General features: G+C 36.0%; 1 protein-coding gene across 1 annotated transcript in view; it reads left to right on the forward strand.

The window, feature by feature from the left end:
- Nucleotides 1-6783, forward strand: part of NEXMIF (neurite extension and migration factor) — a 211240-nt gene extending 204457 nt beyond the window's left edge. Inside the window, exon 4 of the mRNA XM_012455782.3 lies at nt 108-6783. Within this exon, the coding sequence (XP_012311205.1) occupies nt 108-201 (94 nt within the window). The 3' untranslated portion in view covers nt 202-6783. The remainder of the gene's footprint in view (nt 1-107) is intronic.
- The last annotated feature ends 16469 nt before the right edge of the window (nt 6784-23252 follow it).

A 23252-nucleotide genomic window follows, 5' to 3' on the forward strand; every position in this document is an offset into this window, starting at 1 on the left:
TCATATGGCATCTAGTATGATGTTAACAAATTTAGCTTATATGATCCCTTTGTGGGACATACACTAAAACTAACTAAGATGGCATAAATTGTTTGATTTTTCTGCAGGGATTCTAACTACAATCTCCTAAAAGCAGAAACAACCTTTTGGGTTTTACCTGTCTTTGAAGAAGAGACTCGCATTTTCCAGAAAGACATTTGATGTTTGTGTTTTATTTCTTTCAAAATATGCCTTGTGGTATGTATGTTAATATGTAAGTGCTTAAAGAAAAGAATTTTAAATTGTGGGAATACGTCTTTGGAGCAAACTTTAATCTGATGTTCTATGTAAGAGACTCAAAAAGTCCTACAGTTGCACAAGTAGTTTATGCACTATTTACTCACAAGGAAAAAAATGGAAAACATTGTGCCAAACTACAAACAAGTGACTGTACTGTATATATTTTTACTTCTATATCAACATTTGGTTGTGTTTGGGGAACTTGTCCCTGTTAATTTACTAGAAACATTCCAGTGATTCTTGCTATTAACAACCCCCACTTATGTGGATAGCACCTGTAGATCATGGTGGAAAAATATGTTGTGTTACACAATTTACCAAAATGTAAAGGATACTGTTTGAAATGTGCCAAATTTTCTTACCTCATCTCACAGATTCACCCATAGTTTAAAGCTCATTAATAATTTTTAAATGGATATATACACACTCAAACATATATATGTATATATATGTATGTGTGTATATATATATATATATGTATGTATATACACACACATACATTCTTTTAAAGTTTTAAACTCTACTGTCCTGTGTGGAAACATGAACAGCTAAACAAGGCACAATAAAGATTTGTTTGTTCCATTGTCTAAGGGTTAAAATGTTGGAAAAGTCTGAAGGCCACAACAGCTAAGTCCATCAGGGACCCAAGTATATGCATTTACAGAACCTTTTACAAGGAAACAAAACAGCTGCTTTGAAAGTTTGTTTTCTAAAAGCAAAATCTGTAGCTGAAAATTATTTAAAGTGCAAAGTTATATAGCTGATACTTTATATCTCAGTTTTATATATTTTATAATAGTCTGGGATAAATTATAAAAATAGCTATAAAATCAACAGTAATGATAAATGAAGTATATAGAATGCTTTTATTTAAATAGTTTCCTAAATGTTTTATTCCAGTTTTGTCAAAAGTGCACTCATATCATGGCTTTAGTGTTCTTTCAGTGTTTAATCTTGCAATGCCAATGTCATTTAAAGAAAATGTTAAGGCATCCCAGTTCAACCAAATTTTTCTTCCTATGTGTAAAGTACATTTACTATCAGATAAGATGAACAATTTGTGGCAACAACTGATTTTGGCCTTATATACTTAGTCTGAGGACAACCAGTATTTGATGCCACATGCTAAATTTAAATCTCAATTTTTAGTACAAATTTTTAAATCACATTTTTAATTCAGTCCTCCCCATACTTTTAAAAAAACATTCACATCTCTGACATTCCTCACGACTAGTTTTTCTTCCCCTTTATTCACCAGTTGACTTCTAACACTTGATCTCTTTTCTTTGCACAATTGAAGGCCTATGCATCATGATTGATGCATTATGGCACAGATGAGATAATGGATGTGAAAGCGCTTTGTAGATCATAAAGTGCTATACAGATATAGGGGATTAATATTATTAATATTGTTAGTTGTTGTCGTTGTTGCTATTCTTATTAATATTGTTACTAACCTATTAACTTGTGAATATATAGGCTGGGGTGGGAGGGTGGAGAATAAATGGGAAGGGAAAAAGGGTATTTAACAAAAAGGGGAAGATGTTTCAAAAGGAAAATTTTAAGCAAAATATGAACCTACCTAGTCAATGCCACCTAAATGTATTCACAAACAGAGAAGCAACATTTGAAAGTAGTCAGAGAGAAATGGAAGGAAGCCTGCCATGTATATAAGTAAATACACTTCCCAGTCCATGATTCCTTTCACCAGCCTGCTCTACTCCTTACAGCTGGATCTTAAAATGAACAAGCCTGTGTTCTTGATCGTGTGTGTTCCCAGCATCAGTCTCTTGTGTCTGTGGGGATAAGTGGCTGAGGAGCATTCTGTGAGGCTTGTTGAGGCCCATTCCTAGGCTTTGATGCTCTATGTGCAGTGAGCCCTGGAAAATTACTTAGTGGAAAGGCACCAGATGAAACATGTCTCCTGCCCTATAGCTACCATCTAAAAGGGAAAATAACCAAACTGGAAAACCTTCTTCTATTTCTCTGCTCTGATAGCTAGCTGTACTAAATGCTATGGCCAGTCCCTAGGAACTGGTATTTGTTTTGTTTTTGTTTTTGTTTTTCTGTTTTGCAGCTGAGTTTTGGCTTGGTATCATCAACTCTGCCTGTATTGTGATCCCCAAGACTCTAGACCTCAAAGTCACCTGCTGGCTTAGAGGAGTGGAGTGCTTTCTATGTAATCAAAAGGTGGCAATTAATGAAAAAATAAAGAAAAGATTCCATTAATACAATGTGTTTTTATAAAAATAAATATGGGAGCAGTTGTCCCAGTTTTTTTTCAGTATCAGTTCAGCTTTGGAGAATGGGGTGTGAGTGGGGTAGAACGACAGCCTGAAACTGTTGGAAACAATTTCCTTGTGAGAATTTGCTATCGTTAAGTCCTTTGGAATGGAAACTCTTTCAGTTGCTTCTATGGAGCCCATTAAGGGCCAATTCTAGGGCGTAGTTCATCCCTTTCTCCAAAGAGAACTGTTATTTTAAAGCACCTTTTTAATTGGCCTGAAGTGTATTATATGTTTTTAACATATAAATTAGTGACACATAACCAGTCACTTTGTACTGAAACATAACAAGAAACAGAGTTTGAGAAATAAGCAATAGGCCAAGGCAGAAGATGTTTATTCTCTTAATTACATTTAATATTCCTCTCAGTACATTGTGTTCTGAGATGTCCATCATTTAGCATTTTGTTGGTCCTGCCTCTGCTCTCACAGTTCTTTTTCTTCCTGTAATAACCAGCTGCCTTAGTCGAGTATAAAAATAGTGTTTTGCCCTATCACTGATATTTCAAGTCAGAAATATATATTATCCTTTCTCTGAAATTCCTGATTACCACTCCCTTCTAATCTCTCCTCTCTTAGAAGCTGTTTCCTAGTATTGCCTCTCTAATGGAGTCCCATTTAATCTTTACTTTCCTGGAAATAGTAACCTCCCTAATTCTTCTTACTTAATCTCAGACCTTGGTCTTTTCTTAGGACCAAGAAATTCTAGGAATTTTTAAGAAAATTCTTAGAATTTTTCTTTTATGGTCTTATATCCCATCTGCCCAAAATTGTCAGGGCTCAACAACCTTAGGCTGCTTTCTTCTGGAAGTTCAGAGGGAAACCTTCTCATTCTCAATTGCCTTTAATTGCTTTGTCTATGTTCAAATCTAATTGCTTAATTAATTTTTTATTTGTATGGATTAGAGTACAAGGGCAGTTGTGTTACATGGATATATTTCTTAGTGGTCAAATCTGGGCTTTTAGTGTACCCATTGCCCAAATAGTGTACATTGTACCCAATAGGTGATATTTCATCCCTCAAATATAATTTTAAACACACATTCATGCACACATGGACACATTATATCACAAGACTGAGGAAACTTAGAAATTCCTTTTCCCTGAAGATCTGTAAGAATAGGTCTCATCTCCTGCCCTGGTTAGGTGCTATACTATATGGAGCAGGGTATTGAGACTTTGGGGGTCATGCTTGGGCTGTGATAACTGGCTTGAACCAGTGACCATCCTCTCTGCCTCTCCAAGGTCTCATACCAGCTTCTTCACATATGCTGCTTCCTCCCAGCTTTCCCTTCTGACTTCTTGTTACTCTGTGCAACTATGTGTCAAGGCCTTACCTTTTCCTAATGTTTTCAAACCTCCTGCATTACTTTGACCATCACTTCTTCAGCCATCTCACTGAAGTCCTTGGTGCTAGGTGGGCTTTTGTGACAACTTTCACCTTCTCTGAATTTTTTCCTTGCTGGGAAGCATCTGCGTGTGTGAGGGGGCAAGGAAGGGGAGTATGTGTGTGTAAGAGAGAGGCAAAAGGATGCTTCAAAAGCTATAAACAACTCTAGCAAGCATCCTAAGTCCTGTTATGTGAGGTTTTGCAGTTCTAGAAAGTTTCTGTTTTAGTTTAGGTTTTAATAGTATTTACTGCCTAAAGGAGAAAAACCATATCCAAGGACCTTTTAGCCATGCTTGCTATTAACAAGCTGGACCAGTGTGATGTAGATCCAACATGTCTTCAGCTTACAGATGCTCTCAGAACAGTTCCAAGAATTGAAGAGAGCTAAGTTTCTATGCTGAAGAGGAGCATGGAGCACTAGCTAGTCCTAACTATTGCTAGAAATAGAAATGTTTGTTTTCTCCTTTATTATTGAGAAATTATCTAATTTAAGGAGTTCCCATTTTCATTTAGAGATTTTTTTTAATGACTGCCCATCACTAAAGGAACATGTTCTTTTTATAAAATAAAACTAATGTGAGGTTGGTTTGTTTTCTAACCATAAAATTTACTATGCCTGTAGTTATATTTGGAAGATTTAGTACCAAAATCAAACTTTTAGTAACACACAGGAATCCTGTCAACACATTGTAGGCCAGGGATTTTGTAAAGGTTTCTCAAAGACTCAAATAAGGGAGAAAAAAATTTTAGTTGGGCTGTTTAACTTGGGAAACACTGTCATCAGCTTGAGGGTCCTCAACCAGCATGTGATTATTTTGATGACAGTACTCAGGCTACCCTTTAAGGCACATTTTTTACTCAGCATTAAACACTAGCTACAGTCGTGAAGCAGATCTCCCATTGCAGCTACATGATACTTGAGATGTACTCTTGGTTTCAGAATCGTAACTAAGAGATAAGACATTGGAGAAGGACAATGTAAAAGATAGAGGTTTAGTACAAAGTTTAGGGTGTGAATGAGGGTTTCAAAATCAGTATCTGGGTAAATTGATACTAAAGACACTGAAGAAACACTCATGCACATAAGACGGAAAGGATGTCTGTCCATCTAACAAGCTCAGGGGTTTCTGAGTCTCAGAATGACATCCCATTTCAAAAAGAAGAAAAGAGATATTGAAAACATTCTGCCTCTTTGAGAGATGACTGGTTATTTACAGCACAAAAAAAAGGCTTAGAATGAAAACTAGAAGAGGCCTTTTGTTTTTCACTCCCAGTGAAGAGGGTAGAAATCTTAAGATGCTCTACTGGGATACCTGTAGCACTAACTGGAGTTTGCTGCCTACAGAGTTTTGAATGTACTAGTCCTTAGTTTTCATATAATTGAATGCACCTCTTTAGTAAGTTGCTGATTTATGGTGCTAAAGAAAACGATTAATCCCATTTTTTTCTTCTTCCCCAAGCCCCTTAAGCATTTAAGAAAATTTAAAACAAAAGCGTTAGAGGCCCTTTTAATGAATGTAACCTAAGTTTCTGTTTGACATATGACACTGCAACTTAAAAATGTTAAGAAATCATTTGCCTTTTTTTCTTTTAGAGTTAAGCTTTATAAATAACCTGTAGAGTCAATTGAAGTATAAAGCTTAAGGATCACTCTTAAGACGCCTACAAAATCTTGTATATTTTTAAGTGTGCCAATTTGTAACATATTTTGTAAGTGTATATTTTTCTTAGAAAAGTGCTGTGAAGTGTCTGTATGTGAGAGTTTTCCTTTTTCTGCACCACTAGGTGCTAATAAAAGGATATTTACTTCAAAGTTTCTGGTTTTAGAAACCACAATACAAAGAAAAAAATACACTTTTGTTGAAAATTTTGTAACACAAAACATGTTGTGAAAGAGTGTAGTGATCTTGTGCAAAAGAAAATGAACATTTGTGAGCTTCTTGCTGTTTTATAGATTTTCTTGTAAATTATTCTTGTAACACTTCTGGTTTTGTTGTTCTTGTTGCGAAGGTTTCAAATATTTGTGACTGAATGTACGGTGAAACTGTCATAATGTTACCTAGCTGAGTTTTGTTATTGTTTATGAAATAAATAAAAAGAAAAGTTTAAAATACTGCTTTAGAATCATATGTAATAGAAATCAAACCATTTATAATTACATCTGTGTCCCAAATAAAACGTTCTTTATCATCTAGAGCAGTGTTTCTCAAACCATCTGTGGCGAGGGACCAATAGTTTTTGCAATCCATCGCAGACCAATACTATTATAAAACACAATAAAAATGAATTTCTAAGAAAGTTAAATGGAATAAAAGATATGCAAAATAAAAGCCTAAATGTATTAGATTTAACATGTAAAATTACATTTCAAGACAAACATAACATAAGGGGAAATAAACGAATTGCAAAAAGTTGGTACCCTGTTGGAGACAAGTCCACTCATCAATGTCAAATTGCCATAGAATGTTCTAATAATACTTTGAGTAACACTTTGAATAGACCAGCAGCATTACCATCATCTGGGAACTTGTTAGGAATGCTAAATTCCAAGCCCTACACAAGTACTGCTGAATAAGAAGCTGAATTTTAACAAGATCCCTAGGTGTTTTGTGTGCATGTTGAAGTTTGAGAAGCACTGGGCTAGAGTTTTGTGTAGGGGATTCTTTTGCCCCTCAAATTGAGGAATCATCTTCTAGTGTGTCCAGTCTTCAAAGACCTTAAAACAAATTGTGTCTTTGTTTTGTGATCCAGATGGAATCTGCAGAGATGCAGTCCTCTCAAAATGTTAAAGCTGTTTATTGAAAGTAATAAATGCTGATTTGCCTGGTACCCAAAAGATGTCAGATTTTCCATAATTCCCTACAGTTCCTACATCAGGTCACTTACCACTCACTCATGGACCTTGTTTCCTTTATTCAGGACTTTTCCAAACTCAGTCCCTACAGTGCCCAGTATTTCAAAATATTTGTTATGTCTAGAAAAATTGAACTTTATTTTCAACTGCCCAAACCATTTGAGTCACCCATCAGAGCCTGAAGTTTTCTGGCTAACCATAGCAATGTTGTTGAGGCAAACATGAGCCAACAGTCACTTCCTTGGTTTTAAACACCACTACTCAAAGAATTTGGAAAACGTGCATGAGGAAATGTCTCTCTTCTCACTGGATAACCTCATCCACTTCTACCACTTCAGCTACCACTAGATGTCCACAAATCTCCCCCATGTTCCTGGCTTACATTTTCATTTGTAGGCTGGCTGTCTCTAGTTTGACATTCTGCAACATCCTCAGACATTTATTCAAGTCTGAGTTTGTTCTAGCTCTTTACCCTCTGAGTGTACCCTAGCTCAGTGAATGATGCTGCCATCCATCCAAGCCAGCAACTCATGCCTCTTCCAACCTCACATCCAACTAGTCACTCTCAATTATCCTGCCTTTCTGTCACCGTTGCCACTGCCTTAATTCAAGTTTTCATGGTATTTCACCTGGACTATTGCAATATTGTGATTTTCGAACTTGGATTTCACATCTGGAATTTTTTTTTTTTTTTTTTTAGCCAGTGTCTCGCTCTGCTCCCTAGACTAGAGTGCAGTGGCACAATCTTGGCTCACTGCAACCTACACCTCCCAGCTCAAGTGATCCTCCCATCTCAGCCTCCCAAGGAGCTGGGACTACAGGTGTGCACCACCACACCTGACTAATTTTTGTATTTTTTGTAGAGACAGTGTTTCACTATGTTGCCCAGGCAGGGCCTGGAAATTTTTTAATGAGAAAAATGGAAAGGAGAGTCTTTAGAGTAGCCAACTTTTTATTATGCTCAGTAGGGAGTATTTAAAAACAAAAACTATTTATTGTCAAATCACAGAAGATCATTTAATACCAAAAGACAATCAGTCCTTTGTTTAATATGCACTGTATTGTCTTTTTCACTTCACCATGGACCATCAGACATTTAAACCAAAGCCCAACTCATTAATTTAAAAAGTAAAGGAGGTTTTGAATTTCAGGGCTAATGGGGTCAGAAAGGATGGAGAATGAGGGACAAAGCAGTTAAAGCCCCTATGACCAGACCTATTTATTGCTCTAAGTCTTCATTTCTCCCATTTTCTAGAAGTTTCACATGTGATAGAGATTCCAAATGCATATTCTTCACTCTATGCAGGATTCACAGGTATATTCTGGTGAACATGGCCTTAGATAAAGTTTCTTCTTGCACTAAACTAGTGGTGAGGTTGGGGTAAGGGAATGATTCCATTCTTATCCCTGTGGTTTCCTTTTTTGTTCTTCCCTGGCAAAAGTCGCGATATACCAGAGTTTAGAGGGAAGATAGTAAATCCTTTGTTTAAAGACATTTGATCTGTCTTGGATTTGAGCTTTTGATGGACCTAATTTTGGGGAGGGGTGATTATGGCACTGTTTTAATGTATGTTTCTACTTAAAAGTAATTGGAGCTATAGTTATTAAACTTTTAGGCTGCATACCACTTTAAGAAATGAATTAAATCAGTGGATCTTCTCCCCAGAAAAACAAACATATTCAGAATTTTACGTAGAATTTTGGGGAAGTCACAAAGTAAAAACTGCTATATTAGGGGCATGAATTCCCTGAAACATCTTCCCTACATCATAATGGAATCTCTTAGTCTATCTCTTCTTCACTGACCCAAGATGATAACTCATTTATTTATTGTCTACTACGTGCCAGCTACTTTACCTGAATTATAATTTCTCACAACAACCCTGCAAAGGATGCATCTTTTGTAGTTTACATATAAGAAAATTGGGACAAAGAGAGGTGCAGTAAACTTCCTCAATATTGCACAGTCTGATAATCTTCAAAGACTTTCACCAGAGCTGGCAAAGCCCTTTATGTCTTATCACAGTCCCATGTCTGTAACTCAAAAATCATTTCCTACCATAACCATATTAACATGTCAAAAATATGATAAATATTATTATTTATAGCCATTATTCAATAAATAGTTGACTCTGTGTCAGGTATTGTGCTAGATGCTAGGAAAACAAAGAATTGTTTGTAAATTGAATTGAAATATAAAGCACATGTGTTTCCCTCTAGGAGCTCATAGACAAAACAGACAGGTATAATTTGATAGTTTAAAAACACACAGTGGCCAATTTAAGATAAATAATCACATATAAAATAACTAATGATTTGCTGTCCTTAAGTACCTTAGAAGAAAAGAACCTCTGTCCATTGTTATGGAGGGACCAATGTTATGAAATGCCAGTAGCCAATATCTCACCTTCTGTTCTTCTCCTTATTTTGTAATCAGAGTTGAGAGTAAGCTTAGATCCATCACTTACTAGCTACGTGATTTGGGACCAATTACGTTAATCTCTCTATATCCCAGACCCTCTAATTACCGCCAACAACAATAAAAAGAAACCTTGTATTAAAGCCTTGGCACCAGGCGAGCAGTCAGGTCATATTTAACAATTGTGTAGTAGATGTAAAGTGTTTAACTAATAGTTCCTACTTTGATTCCTTAGAAATAACTCCATCTCCCTTCCCCAAATATTTCTCCTTTTATTAGGCGTTCATCTAAGAAAATTAGTAAACTCCTGGCTCAAAAAGCCATTGATCTTCATTTGGAGAAAGATAACATGTTAAAGATAAAATTAGAAGGATCATTATGTTAAACATTTTTTATTAAAGTTAATTTATTATCAATAGCCGAGTAAACTAGTTAAAGCTACACATTACTAATCCAGATTGCCTTGGTTCTACTCCTAGCTTTGCCACGAAATTGATTTAAGAATTTAAACAAGATACTTTCCTTCTGGGCCTCAATTTCCTCATCTATAAAATGGTGGGGTTGGGTTAGATAACATTTAAGAGCATAAAGTGTGAAGTCAGACTGCCCAGATTGAATTCAAGCCTTCCTCTTGCTAACAGTAAGACCTACCACAACTTCCCCACCAGTAAAGTGAGAATAATTATGATGCCTATCTCACAGGATTTGAGAGAGAATTAAATGAGATAAGACACAAAAAGCATTTAAAATAGTGGTTACTGGTGCATGTGTAAAAGGCTCAATAAATATTACCTATTATTGTATTGAAGGGTCCTTCCCTTTGTTTTAAAACCCATGGGCCATGTGCAGTGGCTTATGCTTATAATCCTAGCACTCTGGGAGGCACAGGCAGGTGGATCACTTGAGGTCAGGAGTTTGAGGCCAGCCTGGCCAACATGATGAAACCCTGTCTCTACTAAAAATACAAAAATTAGCTGGGCATGGTGGTGCACGGCTATAATTCCAGCTACTCAGGAGGCTGAGGCAGGAGAATCATTTGAACCTGGGAGGTGGAGGTTGTAGTGAGCCAAGATTGTGCTATTGCACTCCAGCATGGGGACAAGAGTGAAACTCCATCTCAAAAATAAAAAATAAATAAATAAATAATAAATAAAACCCATGATTCATTTTATTATCTGGGCTGCTATGGCTGATTAGAATTTAATGAAGCAACTATGGATATTTGTTCATTATTTAATTAATTCATTCAACAAATTATTTTCAAGCACCATCTGTGTCAGCAGCCATGCTAGCTACTGAGGATAGCATGGTAAACAAAATGGGACTTTGACTCTCTCCTCAGAAAACTTAATCAAAACGCACTTCAATTATGAGCATATAATTTAAAACTGAAATAAGGACTCTGAAATAATATACTTTCATGAGAAGCACTGATAAAGAAACTTGACCTAATACTGAGGGTGGCACCCTAAGCATGAGTAGGATTTATGTAGGTGAAGAAGTCGGGGATGAGAGTGGGTAACATCCCAGAAGGAGCACATGTGAAGGTCCTTTGGCAGGAAGAAGCATGCATTACTCAAGGAACTATAAGCTAGCATGGCTGGAAAGGAGTAGAGAGATGATATCAGAGAGTACTACTTTACATGTTCCAATTTGGTCAAAATTTATGGAATTTTAGCTATGCAAATTTAAGATCATACAATACAAAATATTGAAAGTTTGACTAGGCATGCAACTTTTGAAATAGTTCAAGTAAAAAAATTCATCAGGAAGAACATAATTTCAAAGTGGGTAGGTATGTGAAAGATAAGTTGTGCTATGCTATTGCCACAGTTTGGTATCACTTAAGTCATTAAATAGAAATACCTTCTGTCTTTTGTCAGTATTATACTAACTTTGGATTATGAAAACTATTTATGGACACAATCCTTAAATAAAATGCAGACAGGCCTCACTTATCTTTGGCTCTGAGTTAATCTCAATGGCCCTAATTTAATCCCATGATAGTTGGACCTTCAAGACTCTGCTCAGCTCGGGCATTGTTTCAAACCATAAAATACATAAATATTAATGTACAGTAACTTATATCAGTCTAACTAAATATGCCAAACTATTCTGAAGCATAAAATTTTTAAAATATGCATCTGTTTCTGTACATTTTCTTAGTAAGTTCTAGAAAGGAAACAAACCCATCATTTTGCATTTTACGAGAGAATTACTCATTAACAACTCAATCACTGGATCCCCACAGGAAAGTGAGCATTGGGAATTAAATTTGCCTCAGATTCTTAGAAAACAAATACACTTTTCCTTTTTACTGTTTTAAGCTTAAAATTAAACAAAGAAAATTTATAGTCTCACTACACAAACTCATGTTAAGCAGGTACGGTTTTGCAAATCTCTAAAGCTTTTATCACATGCTTAAATTAAAACTGCTTACCAATATTTTTAAAGTATTGAAACTACCAAAGTAAGAAAGTTGATTTACAATAGATCAACAAATCAGGTAACATCCACTCTTCTGCAAATCAGTAACTTTACATCTGCTTACCAACTCTTCCCCAATATGTCCTGTTGATCAGGAGAACACCTGACTATTTAGCCTTTCCTATTTATGGTATAAAAGTTTAAAATGTTTGCCTTTTTTTACTTTTTTTTATACAGTCTCACCTGTGGCCCAAGCTGGAGTGTAATGGCACTATTTCAGCTCACTGCAACCTCCGCCTCCCAGGTTCAAGTGATTCTCCTGCCTCAACCACCCAAGTAGCTGGGATTACAGGTGCCTACCCCCACACCCAGCTAGTTTTTGTATTTTTAGTAGAGACTGGGTTTCACCATGTTGGCCAGGCTAATATCGAATTCCTGACCTCAGGTGATCTGCCCAAAGTGCAGGGATTACAGGCCTGAGCCACCACACACGGCCTTTTTGGTTGTTGTCTTTAGAGACAGAGTCTCACTCTGGTGCCCATGTTGGTGCACAGTGGCATGATCATGACTCACTGCAGCCTCAGCCTCCTGAGTTTGCCTTTCTTAAAATAAATTCTTTTGCATTGATTCTTTGGAACGAATTATTTGAGAAGCTAGTGATTTCCCCATGATTGCATAATGGATAAAATTAAAAATTGGGAGAATTAGTTGTTCATAACCTCATAGTTATGGTACATTCTGCCTGTTGGCTGATGGTTGAAAAATGGAGGTCTGAATGATAGATTCTTAAAACGTGCATTGAGATATAATTTACATACCATGAAATTAAGCCACCTAAATGTAAAATTTAATAATTTTCAGTAAATTTGCCAAATTATTTCACAATTGCCATAATCCAATTTTATGATGTTTTCATTACCCCCATAAGATATCTTATTCCAGAGACATATGCAACAAACCCACAGTCAAGATCATACTTAATGGGCAAAAGCTGGAAGCATTCCACTTGAAAACAGGCACAAGATAACGATTCCCTCTCTCACCACACCTATTCAACATGGTATTGGAAGTCCTGGCCAGGGCAATCAGGCAAGAGAAAAAAATAAAGCACATCCAAATAGGAAGAGAGGAAGTCAAACTATCCCTGTTTGCAGATGACATGATCCTACATCTAGAAAATCCCACAGTCTCAACCCAAAAGCTTCTTAAGCTCATAACTTCAGCAAAGTCTCAGGATACAAAATCAATGTGCAGAAATTGCTAGCATTCCATACATTTCTATACAACAACAGTCAAGCCAAGAGCCAAATCAAACACAAAAGCCCATTCACAATTGCCACAAAAAGAATAAAATACCTAGGAATACAGGTAACAAGGGAGGTGAAAGATCTCCACAGTAGAACTACAAGCCATTGCTCAAAGAAATCAGAGATGACACAAATAGAAAAACATTCCATGCTCATGGAAAGGAAGAATTCATATCTTTTAAATGGTCATACTTTCTCTGTTTTTAGAAACTGAAAAAAATAAAGTAAAATAAAATGGCAATAGTGCCCAAAACAATTTATAAATTCAATGCTAAAGAGCAAAGCTGGAGGCATCATGCTGCCTGACTTCAAACGACACTACAGGGCTACAGTAACCAAAAGAGTATATTAGTACAAAAACAGACACATAGACCAATGGAACAGAATAGGGAATCCAGAAATAAGACTACATGCCTACAACTGTCTGATCTTCGGTAAACCTGACAAAAAAAAAAAAGTAATGGGAAAAGGATTCCCTATTCAATAAATGCTTCTAGAGTAACTGGCTACTCATATGCAGAAGATTGAAACTGGACCCCTTCCTTACATCATGTACAAGAATTAATCTGAGATGGATTAAAGACTTAAACGTAAAATCCAAAACTAAAAAAGATAACATAAGCAATGCCATTCAGGACACATGCCCTGACAAAAATTTCATGACGAAGATGCCAAAAGCAATTGCAATATAAGCAAAAATTGACAACTGAGATCTAATTAAACTAAAGAGCTTCTGCACATCAAAAGAAACTATCAACAGTGTAAACAGGCAACCTACAGAATGGGAGAAAATATTTGCAAACTATGTGTCCTATAAAGGCCTAATATCTGACATCTATAAGGAACTTAAAATTAAAAGGAAAAAAAAACATTTAAAAGTGGGCAAAAGATGTGAAGAGACACTTTTCAAAAGAAGAAATACATGTGGCCTACATGCCTATGGAAAAAAAGCTCAACAACACTGATCATTAGAGGAATGCCAATTAAAACCATAGTGAGATACCATTTCACACCAGTCAGAATGGCTATTACTAAAAAGCCAAAAAATAACAGATGCTGGTGAGGTTATGGAGAAGAAGAAACACTTATACACTGTTTGTGGGAGTATAAATTAATTCAACCATTGTGGAAGACAGTGTGGCAAATCCTTGAAGACCTAAAGACAGAAATACAATCGGCCCAACGATCCCATTACTGGGTATATATACCCAAAGGAATATAAATTGTTCTATTATAAAGACACATGCAGACATATATTTATTGCTACATTGCTTTCAGTAGCAAAGACAGTCAACCTAAATATCTATCAATGGTAGATTGGATAAAGAAAATATGCTGAGAGAGATCCAAGATGGCTGATCACTAGCAGCTCGGGCTCGTAGTTCCCAGTGAAAGCGCAGAGAATGAGAGGACGCCACACTTTCAGACGGATATTTGTTGCTCACGGACCAGGAGATTCCCAGCAGAGAAGCCCCACGTGTCGCCAGGGCAACTCTTGTGGCCGGCGCGGCGGTTTTGCTCATGCCTTAGTGCGCCAGTTTTTGGTGCAGAGTCCGGAGATTCCCGGGCAGAAAAGCACCATTCATCTTAACACCGCCGTTTGGCCGGCGCAGTGAATTGCTCAGATATCGGCGCTGGGAATCAACAAGTTGGACGTCTGCTCTGAGACCTAGTTAGAAAGTCGGTAATTACAAAGACAACAGACGGATAAATATATAATGAAGGGAAGAAATCAGCGTAAAAAGGCAGAGAATACTCAAAATTAGAATGCCTCTCCCTCTACAGGGGATCGCAATTCCTCATCAGTAACAGAACAAGGCTTAATAGATTACGAGTGTGTTCCAATAACAGAAGCAGGCTTCAAAACGTGGGTGATAAGAAACTTCTGTGAATTAAAAGAACTTGTTCTAACCCAATGCAAAGAAACTAAGAACCTTGAAAAAAGGTTTGACGAAATGTTAACGAGAATGGACAATTTAGAGAGGAATATAAGTGAATTGATGGAGCTGAAAAACACAACACGAGAACTTCGTGAAGCACACACAAGTTTAAACAGTCGAATTGATCAAGTAGAAGAAAGGACATCAGAAGTCGAGAACCAGCTCAGTGAAATGAAATGAGAAGACAAGATTGGAGAAAAACGGATGAAAAGGAATGAGCAAAGTCTCCAGGAAATATGGGACTATGTGAAAAGACCTAATTTACGTTTGATAGGTGTACCTGAATGTGATGAAGAGAATGAATCCCAGTTGGAAGATACTCTTCAGGATATCATTCAGGAAAACTTTCCCAACCTGGCAAGGCAGGGTAATATTCGACTCCAGGTAATACAGAGAACACCACAAAGATATTCTTCAAGAAGACCAACTCCAAGGCACATAATTGCCAGATTTATTAGGGTTGAAATGAAGGAGAAAATACTAAGGGCAGCCAGAGAGAAAGGTCAGGTTACCCATAAAGGGAAACCTATCAGACTTACAGCAGATCTCTCAGCAGAAACCCTACAAGCCAGAAAAGAGTGGGGACCAATATTTAACATCCTTAAAGAAAAGAACTTTCAACCCAGAATTTCCTATCCAGCTAAACTAAGCTTTATAATAGAAGGAAAAATTAAATCCTTTGTGAACAAACAAGTACTTAGAGAGTTCACCACCACCAGGCCTGCTTTACAAGAGCTTCTGAAAGAAGCACTATACATATAAAGGAACAACCAATATCAGCCTTTCCAAAAATATATCAAAAAGAAAAGAACATTAACACAACGAAAAATTTACACTAACTAATGGGCAAAACAGCCAGCTAGCATCAAATGCCAGTATTAAAGTTATATATATTCTAATTGGATAAAAAGCCAAAACCCATTGCTATGCTGCATCCAGACCCATCTCACATGCAACGATACACAAAGACTCAAAACAAAGAGAAGGAGGAAGATTTATCAACCAGTCAGAGAGTAAAAATAAACAAATAAATAAAAAGCAGGAGATGCAATTCTCGCCTCTGATAAAGTAGACTTTAAAGCAACAAAGATCAAAAGAGGCAAAGAAGGACATTACATAATGGCAAAAGGATCAATGTAACAAGAAGAGCTAGCGATTTTATAGATCAACGAGACAGAAAATTAACAAGGACATCCAGGACTTGAACTCAGACCCGGAACAAGTAAACTTAATAAACATTTATAGAACTCTCCACTTCAAATACATAAAACATACATTACCACCTCACACCTATTCCATAAGTGACTACATAATTGGAAGTAAATCACTCCTCAGTAATCGCGTAGCATTTCATAGGTTTAAATGAAATATTGGTTGGCTGCTCATTTGTTATTTTCTTCCCTTATTCCTTCCTGTTTCCATCAAGTACAAGTATAATTATTGGTATAAAAGAGGTTTTCAATACCCATTACTAAACTGCATTCTAGCCTGGGCTAGAAAGCAATACTGCCATTCTCTCTCTCTCTTTCTCTTCCTTTTCCTCCTCTTCTTTATTCTTTTTCTTTCTTTCTTTCAAAAAAAAAAGAAAAGAATATTTATAGGTTCTTTGGATGATTTCTTTAGTCCCAGCACGTCTTCAAAGTTCTTTTTTTCTGTAAAAAAAAAAAAAAAAAAGAGAAAAAAGAAAATATGCTACATATACACCATGGAATACTATGAAAACATAAAAAAAAGAACAAGATCATGTCCTTTGCAGGGACATGGATGGAACTGGAGGCCATTATCATTAGCAAACTAATGCAGGAACAGAAAACCAAATACTACATGTTTTCACTTATAAGGGGGAACTAAATGATGAGAGCACATGCACATATAGAGGGGAACAATATGCACTAGGGCCTATCAAATGTTGGAGGGAGAGAATCATGAACAGAAACTTAATACCTGGGTGATGAAATAATCTGTACAGCAAACTTCCATGACACAAGTTTACCTATGCAACAAACCTGCACATGTACCCATGAACATAAAATACAAGTTTATTTTAAAAAGATACCTTATTCCTATTTACATTGAATCCCTGTTTCCAGCTCCATATAAGAGCAACCACTAATATACTTCCTGTCTCTATAGATTTGCCTTTACATCACATTTCATTTAAATGGAATCATATAATATGTAGTCTTTTGTGTCTGGCTTCAATTAGCATAATGTTTTTTAGTTTCATCCATGTGATAGCATGTATCATTATTTCATTCCTATTTATGGCTGAATAATATTCCATTGTATGGCTATAGCACATTTTGGGGTTTTTGTTGTTGTTTGTTTGTTTTTGTGGTTTTTTTTTTTTTTTTTTTTTTTGAGACAGAGTTTCACTCTTGTTACCCAGGCTAGAGTGCAATGGCATGATCTCAGCTCACCGCAACCTCCGCCTCCTGGGTTCAGGCAATTCTCCCGCCTCAGCCTCCTGAGTAGCTGGGATTACAGGCATGCGCCACCATGCCCAGCCAATTTTGTATTTTTAGTAGAGATGGGGTTTTTCCATGTTGCTCAGGCTGGTCTCGAATTCCTGACCTCAGTTGATCTGCCTACCTCAGCCTCCCAAAGTGCTGGGATTATAGGTGTGAGCCACCGTGCCTGGCAGCACATTTTGTTTATCCAGTCATTAATTGAGTCAAATGGGTCATTTCCACTTTCTGAGTATTATAAATAGTGCTGCTGTGAACACTTGTGTACAAGTTTTTGTGTGGACATATGTTTTCAGTTCTTTTGGGTAGATTACTAGGAGTGGAATTGCTTGGTCATTGAGACCTCTATGTTTAATATTTGGAGAAACTGCCACATTGTTTTCCAAAGCAATTGTGATATTTTATGTTCTTACAAATGATGATTGTGGATTTCAGTTTCTTCACATTGTAATTAACATTTGTCTGTTGTATTGATCATAGTCATTCCAGCAATTGTGAAGTAGTATTTCATACTGGCATTGAGTATATTTTCACATGCTTGTTAGCCATTCCTTTATTTTCACTGGAAAAATGTCTATTCCAATATTTTTTGCCCATTTTTAATTGGATTATTTGTTTTGTTATTTGTTAGAGTTCTTTTATGTTCTAAATGCAACTTCTTTTTCAGAAATATGATAAGCAAAATTTTACCCTGTACAGTGATTATCTACTTTTCTTTTCTTATCGATACATAAGTTGTACATATTTTGGGGGTATACACAATATTTTGATACAGGCATACAATTTATAATGATCAAATCAGTGTAATTGGGATATCTATCACCTCGAACTTTTATCTTTTCTTTGTGTTGACATTTCAATTCTTGTAGGTATTTTGAACTATACAATATATTATTGTTAACTATAGATACCCTATTGTACTATCAAACACTAGATCTTATTCCTTCCATTAAACTGTATTTTTGGGCCGGGCGCGGTGGCTCACGCCTGTAATCCCAGCACTTTGGGAGGCCGAGGAGGGTGGATCACGAGGTCAAGAGATCGAGACCATCCTGGTCAACATGGTGAAACCCCGTCTCTACTAAAAATACAAAAAATTAGCTGAGCATGGTGGCGCGTGCCTGTAATCCCAGCTACTCAGGAGGCTGAGGCAGGAGAATTGCCTGAACCCAGGAGGCGGAGGTTGCGGCGAGCCGAGATCGCGCCATTGCGCTCCAGCCTCGCTGGGTAACAAGAGCGAAACTCTGTCTCAAAAAAAAAAAAAGAAAAGAAAAAAAAAACTGTATTTTTGTACCCATTAACATACATTTTCCCTCCTATGATTCTCAGCCTCTGGTAATTGCCAATCAACTCTCTACCTCCATGAGATCTGCTTTAACTTTCATCGATGAGTGAGAACATGTGATATTCATCTTTCTGCTCTTGGCTTACTTCGCTTAACATAATGAACTGCAGTTCCATGAATGTTGCTGTAAATGACAGGATTTCACTTTTTTACGGCTGAATAACATTCCATTGTGTATACATACCACATTTTCTTTATTCATTTTTCTGTCGATGGGCACTAAGGTTGATTCTATATCTTGGCTTTTGCCAGCAGTGCTGCAATAAACATGGGAGTACAGATATCTCTTTGATATACTGATGTAGAGAAGAGGAACTTCGTACCCTGTTGGTGGGAATGTACATTAGTACAGTCACTATGGAATATATATATATCATATATATGGAATATATATATCATATATATGGAATCCATATATATATTTTCCATATATATATTCCATATATTTTCCACATATATATTCCATATATATATGTTCCACATATATATATATTCCATAGTGGCTGTACTAATTTACATTCACATATATATATTCCATATATATATATTCCATAGTGGCTGTACTAATGTACATTCCCACCAACAGGGTACAAGGGTTCCTTTTCACATCCTCACTAGTAGCTGTTATTTTTCATTTTTTTTAATAAAAGCCATTTTAACTGTGATAAGATGTTACATCATTGTAGTTTTGACTTGCATTTCCCTAATGATTAGTGATATTAAGGATTTTTAATATACCCATTGGCCATTTGTATGTCATGTTTTGCGAAATGTCTACTCATATCTTTTAACCATATTTAAATTTGATTATTTGTTATTTTGCTATCGAGTTGTTTGCCATTAATGGCAAAAAAAACAGAATTTCTTTGGCATCAACCTAATATTTTATCTTGACTTAATTTCATTTGTTTATTTTTGCATTTTTTGCCTATGCTTTTGAGATCTTACTTAAAAAGTCTTTGCCCAGAACAACGTTCTGAAGCACTTGGACAAAAAACAAGACCCCATCACATACTGCATATAACAAACTCACTTCACTGATGAAAACATACATGGATGGGAAGTAATGGAATGGAAAAAGATATTCCATGCAAATGGAAACAAAAGAGAGCAGGATTATCTATACTCATATCAGATAAAATAGACTTCAAGTCATAGACTATAAAGGAGAGAAAGAAGGTCAATATATAATGATAAAGGGAGCAATTCAGCAAGAAGACAAAACAATTGTAAATTTACATGCATTCAACACTGGAGCACCCAAATATATAAAGCAAACCTTAATAGATCTAAAGGGGAAGATAGATTACAATACAATAATACGAGACTTTTAGTAATGAACAATTTTGGAATATTGGCAATATTTCTTCTTTAAATGTTTGAATTACCAGGGAAGCCACACACACCTGAGTTTTCTTTATGAGAAATTTTAAATTATATATTCAATTTCTTTAGTTGTTATAGATCTATTCATATTTTCTGTTTCTGTTATAGTCTGTGCTGGGAATTTGTGACTTTCTGGGAATTTGTCCATTCCATCTAAGTCTTCTAATTTGTTGGATTAAATTTGTTTATGATATTTCTTTACAATCCTTTTAATGGCTGTACGTTCAGTGCTGATGTTCCCTCTTTTATTCCTGATTTTGGTGATATGTATCATCTCTCTTTTGTTTTGGGCAGTTTCGCTGATTTGTCAAATTTTGTTGAGCTTTTCAAAGAACAAGTTTTTTTGTTTCGTTGATTTTCCCAGTTGTTTTTCTGTTTGTATTTTATTTATGTCTGCTCTAATTTTATTATTTCCTTTTTTATCTTTGTCATTGGTTTATTTTGTTCTTCTTTTTCTAGATTTTGATGGTGGAATCTTAGATTACAAAGAACTTCTTTTATAAGGTGTTTAAAGCTATGTATTTTATCCTAAGCACTAAGTTAGCTGCATCCCATAAATTTTGATATGTTGTGTTTTCATTTTCATTCAGTTCAAAACACTTTCTAATCTTCTTTGTGATTTCTTCTTTGATCCATGGACTATTTGGTTATACATTGTTTAATTTCCAAGTATTTCCGGATTTTGTAAATGCTTTTCTATTGATTTATAATTTAATTTCCTTATGGTTAAAGAAAATAATTTGCCTGATTTCCATCCTTTTAAGTTGTTGAGACATATATAGGCATAGCATATGGTCTATCCTGGGGAATAGTTCATGTGCACTTTTGAAAGGATGTAAACTTTACTGTGGTTGGATGCAGTCTTCTACAGATATCAGTTAGTCAAACTGATTAACAGTGTTCTTCAAGCTGTTTTAATACTTACAGAATAACCATCTAGCAGTTCTATTAATTTTTTAGTTTCTATTTTGTCAAATTGTCTGTTTTATTCAATTCTGTCAGCTTTGTTTTAAGTATTTTTAGGGCTTTGTTGTTAGATACAAATATGTTTATAATAGTTACACCTTTCTGATAAATTGTCAATTTTGGCCTGATGCAGTGGCTCACATCTGTAATCCCAGCCCTTTGGGAGACTGAGGTAGGTGGATCATCTGAGATCAGGTGTTTGAGACCAGCCTGGCCAACATGGCAAAACACTGACTCTACTAAAAATACAAAAATTAGCCAGATGTGGTGGCACATGCCTGTAGTCCCAGCTACTCAGGAGGCTGAGGCAGGAGGATCGCTTAAACCCAGGAGGTGGATGTTGCAGTGAGCTGAGATCGCACCACTGCACTCCAGCCTGAGCAGCAGAGTGAGATTCTGTCTCCAAAAAAAATTGTCAGTTTTATCAAGACAAAATATTTCTCTTTGTCTCTGGTAACAATTTTTGTCTTGAAGCCTGTTTTGTGTGATATTAATATAGCAATTTCAGCTCTTTTATGGTTACTGTTTGCATGGTGTATCTTTTTCCATCCACTTACTTTCAACCTGTTTGTGGCTTAAAGTCTGTATCTCTTGCAAGCAGAAAATAGTTGGATCCTGTGTTTCACTTATCCAATCTGACAATCTATGCTTAGATCGGGTTGTTTATTTATTTAATGTAACTTTATGTAGTTGGATTTATGTCCACTATCTGGGTATTTTTTCCATACATGTCTCATGCCTTCATTAGTCTTATCATTTTTCTTCACCATCTATTTTTATGGAAGATTTTCTAATATATCATTTTAATTACTTTGTAGTTGTTTTTAATATATTTTGAGTTGCTTTCTTAGGGTTGTTGTTGGGATTACAATTTGCATCTTAAAATAGTATACTTTGAATTAACTCTAATTTCACTCCAATAGTATATACAAACTGCTCCACAGTAGCTCCCTTCCATCTCCTCTTCATATTATCATTTTTATACAAATTATATCTTTATTTTTTTTATGGAGTTTCACTCTTGCTGCCCAGGCTGGAATGCAATGATGGCACAATCTCAGTACACTGCAATCTCTGCCTCCCAGGTTCAAGTGATTCTCCTGCCTCAGCCTCCCAAGTAGCTGGGATTACAAATGCCTGTCACCGTGCCTGGCTAATTTTTTGTATTTTTAGTAGAGATGAGATTTCACCATGTTTGCCAGGCTGGTCTCAAACTCCTGACCACAGGTAATCAACCCACCTCGGCCTCCCAAAGTGCTGGGATTACAGGTGTGAGCCACCCCACCAGCCATCTTTATATGTTATATGCCCAACAATACAGTTTTAAATTGTTTTACACAATTTATTTTATTCAATGTTTTGAAAACTAATTGAGAAGATTGAAATATATCTTTATTCTATTATATTTACTAATGGAATTACTTTACCTGTGTTCACTTCTTCATACAGATTCAAGTTACCATCTGATTTTATATCTTTTCAGCCTGAAAACTTCTTTTGGAATTTCTTGTAAGGCAGGTCTGATGGCAGTAAATTTTCTCTGTCTTTCTTTAACTAGGAATGTTTTCATTTCATTTTCATTTTTGAAAGATAGAATTCTTGGTTGATAATTTTTTCCTTTCAATACTTTTAATATCATCCCATTGCCTTCTCGCTCCATGGTTTCTGATGGGAGATTAACTGCTATTCTTATTAGGGCATTTTTGTGAGTCATTTTGTATTACTGCTTTCAAGATTGTTTTTCAAGTTTTCTGTGGTGTGTCTAGGTGTGGATCTCTTTGAGTTTACACGACTTGGAGTTTGTAGAGCTTCTTGAAAGTGTAAATTAACGTTTTGCCGTATTTTGGGAGTTTTCAGCCAATATTCCTTTGAATATTTTCTTCTGTTCCTTTTGTTTTTCTCCTTCCTTTCTGTTGCTCCCATTATGCATATGTTAGTGTGTTTAACAGTTGTATTAGTCAGGGTTCGCCAGAGGGACAGAACTAATAGGATATATGTATATATGAAAAACAGTTTAATAGAGAGAATTAGCTCACATGATCACAAGCCAAATTCCCATGATAGGTTGTCTGCAAGCTGAGGAAAAAAAGAAGCCAGTAGAGGCTTAGTCCAAATCCAAAAGCCTCAAAAGTAGGGAAGTCAACAATCCAGCCTTCAGTCTGTGACCAAAGGCCCAAGAGCCCCAA

The sequence above is a fragment of the Aotus nancymaae genome, unplaced genomic scaffold (genome assembly GCF_030222135.1).
Source record: "Aotus nancymaae isolate 86718 unplaced genomic scaffold, 86718_ANA_hifiasm-v0.15.2.pri h1tg000004l, whole genome shotgun sequence".
NCBI lineage: Eukaryota > Metazoa > Chordata > Mammalia > Primates > Aotidae > Aotus > Aotus nancymaae.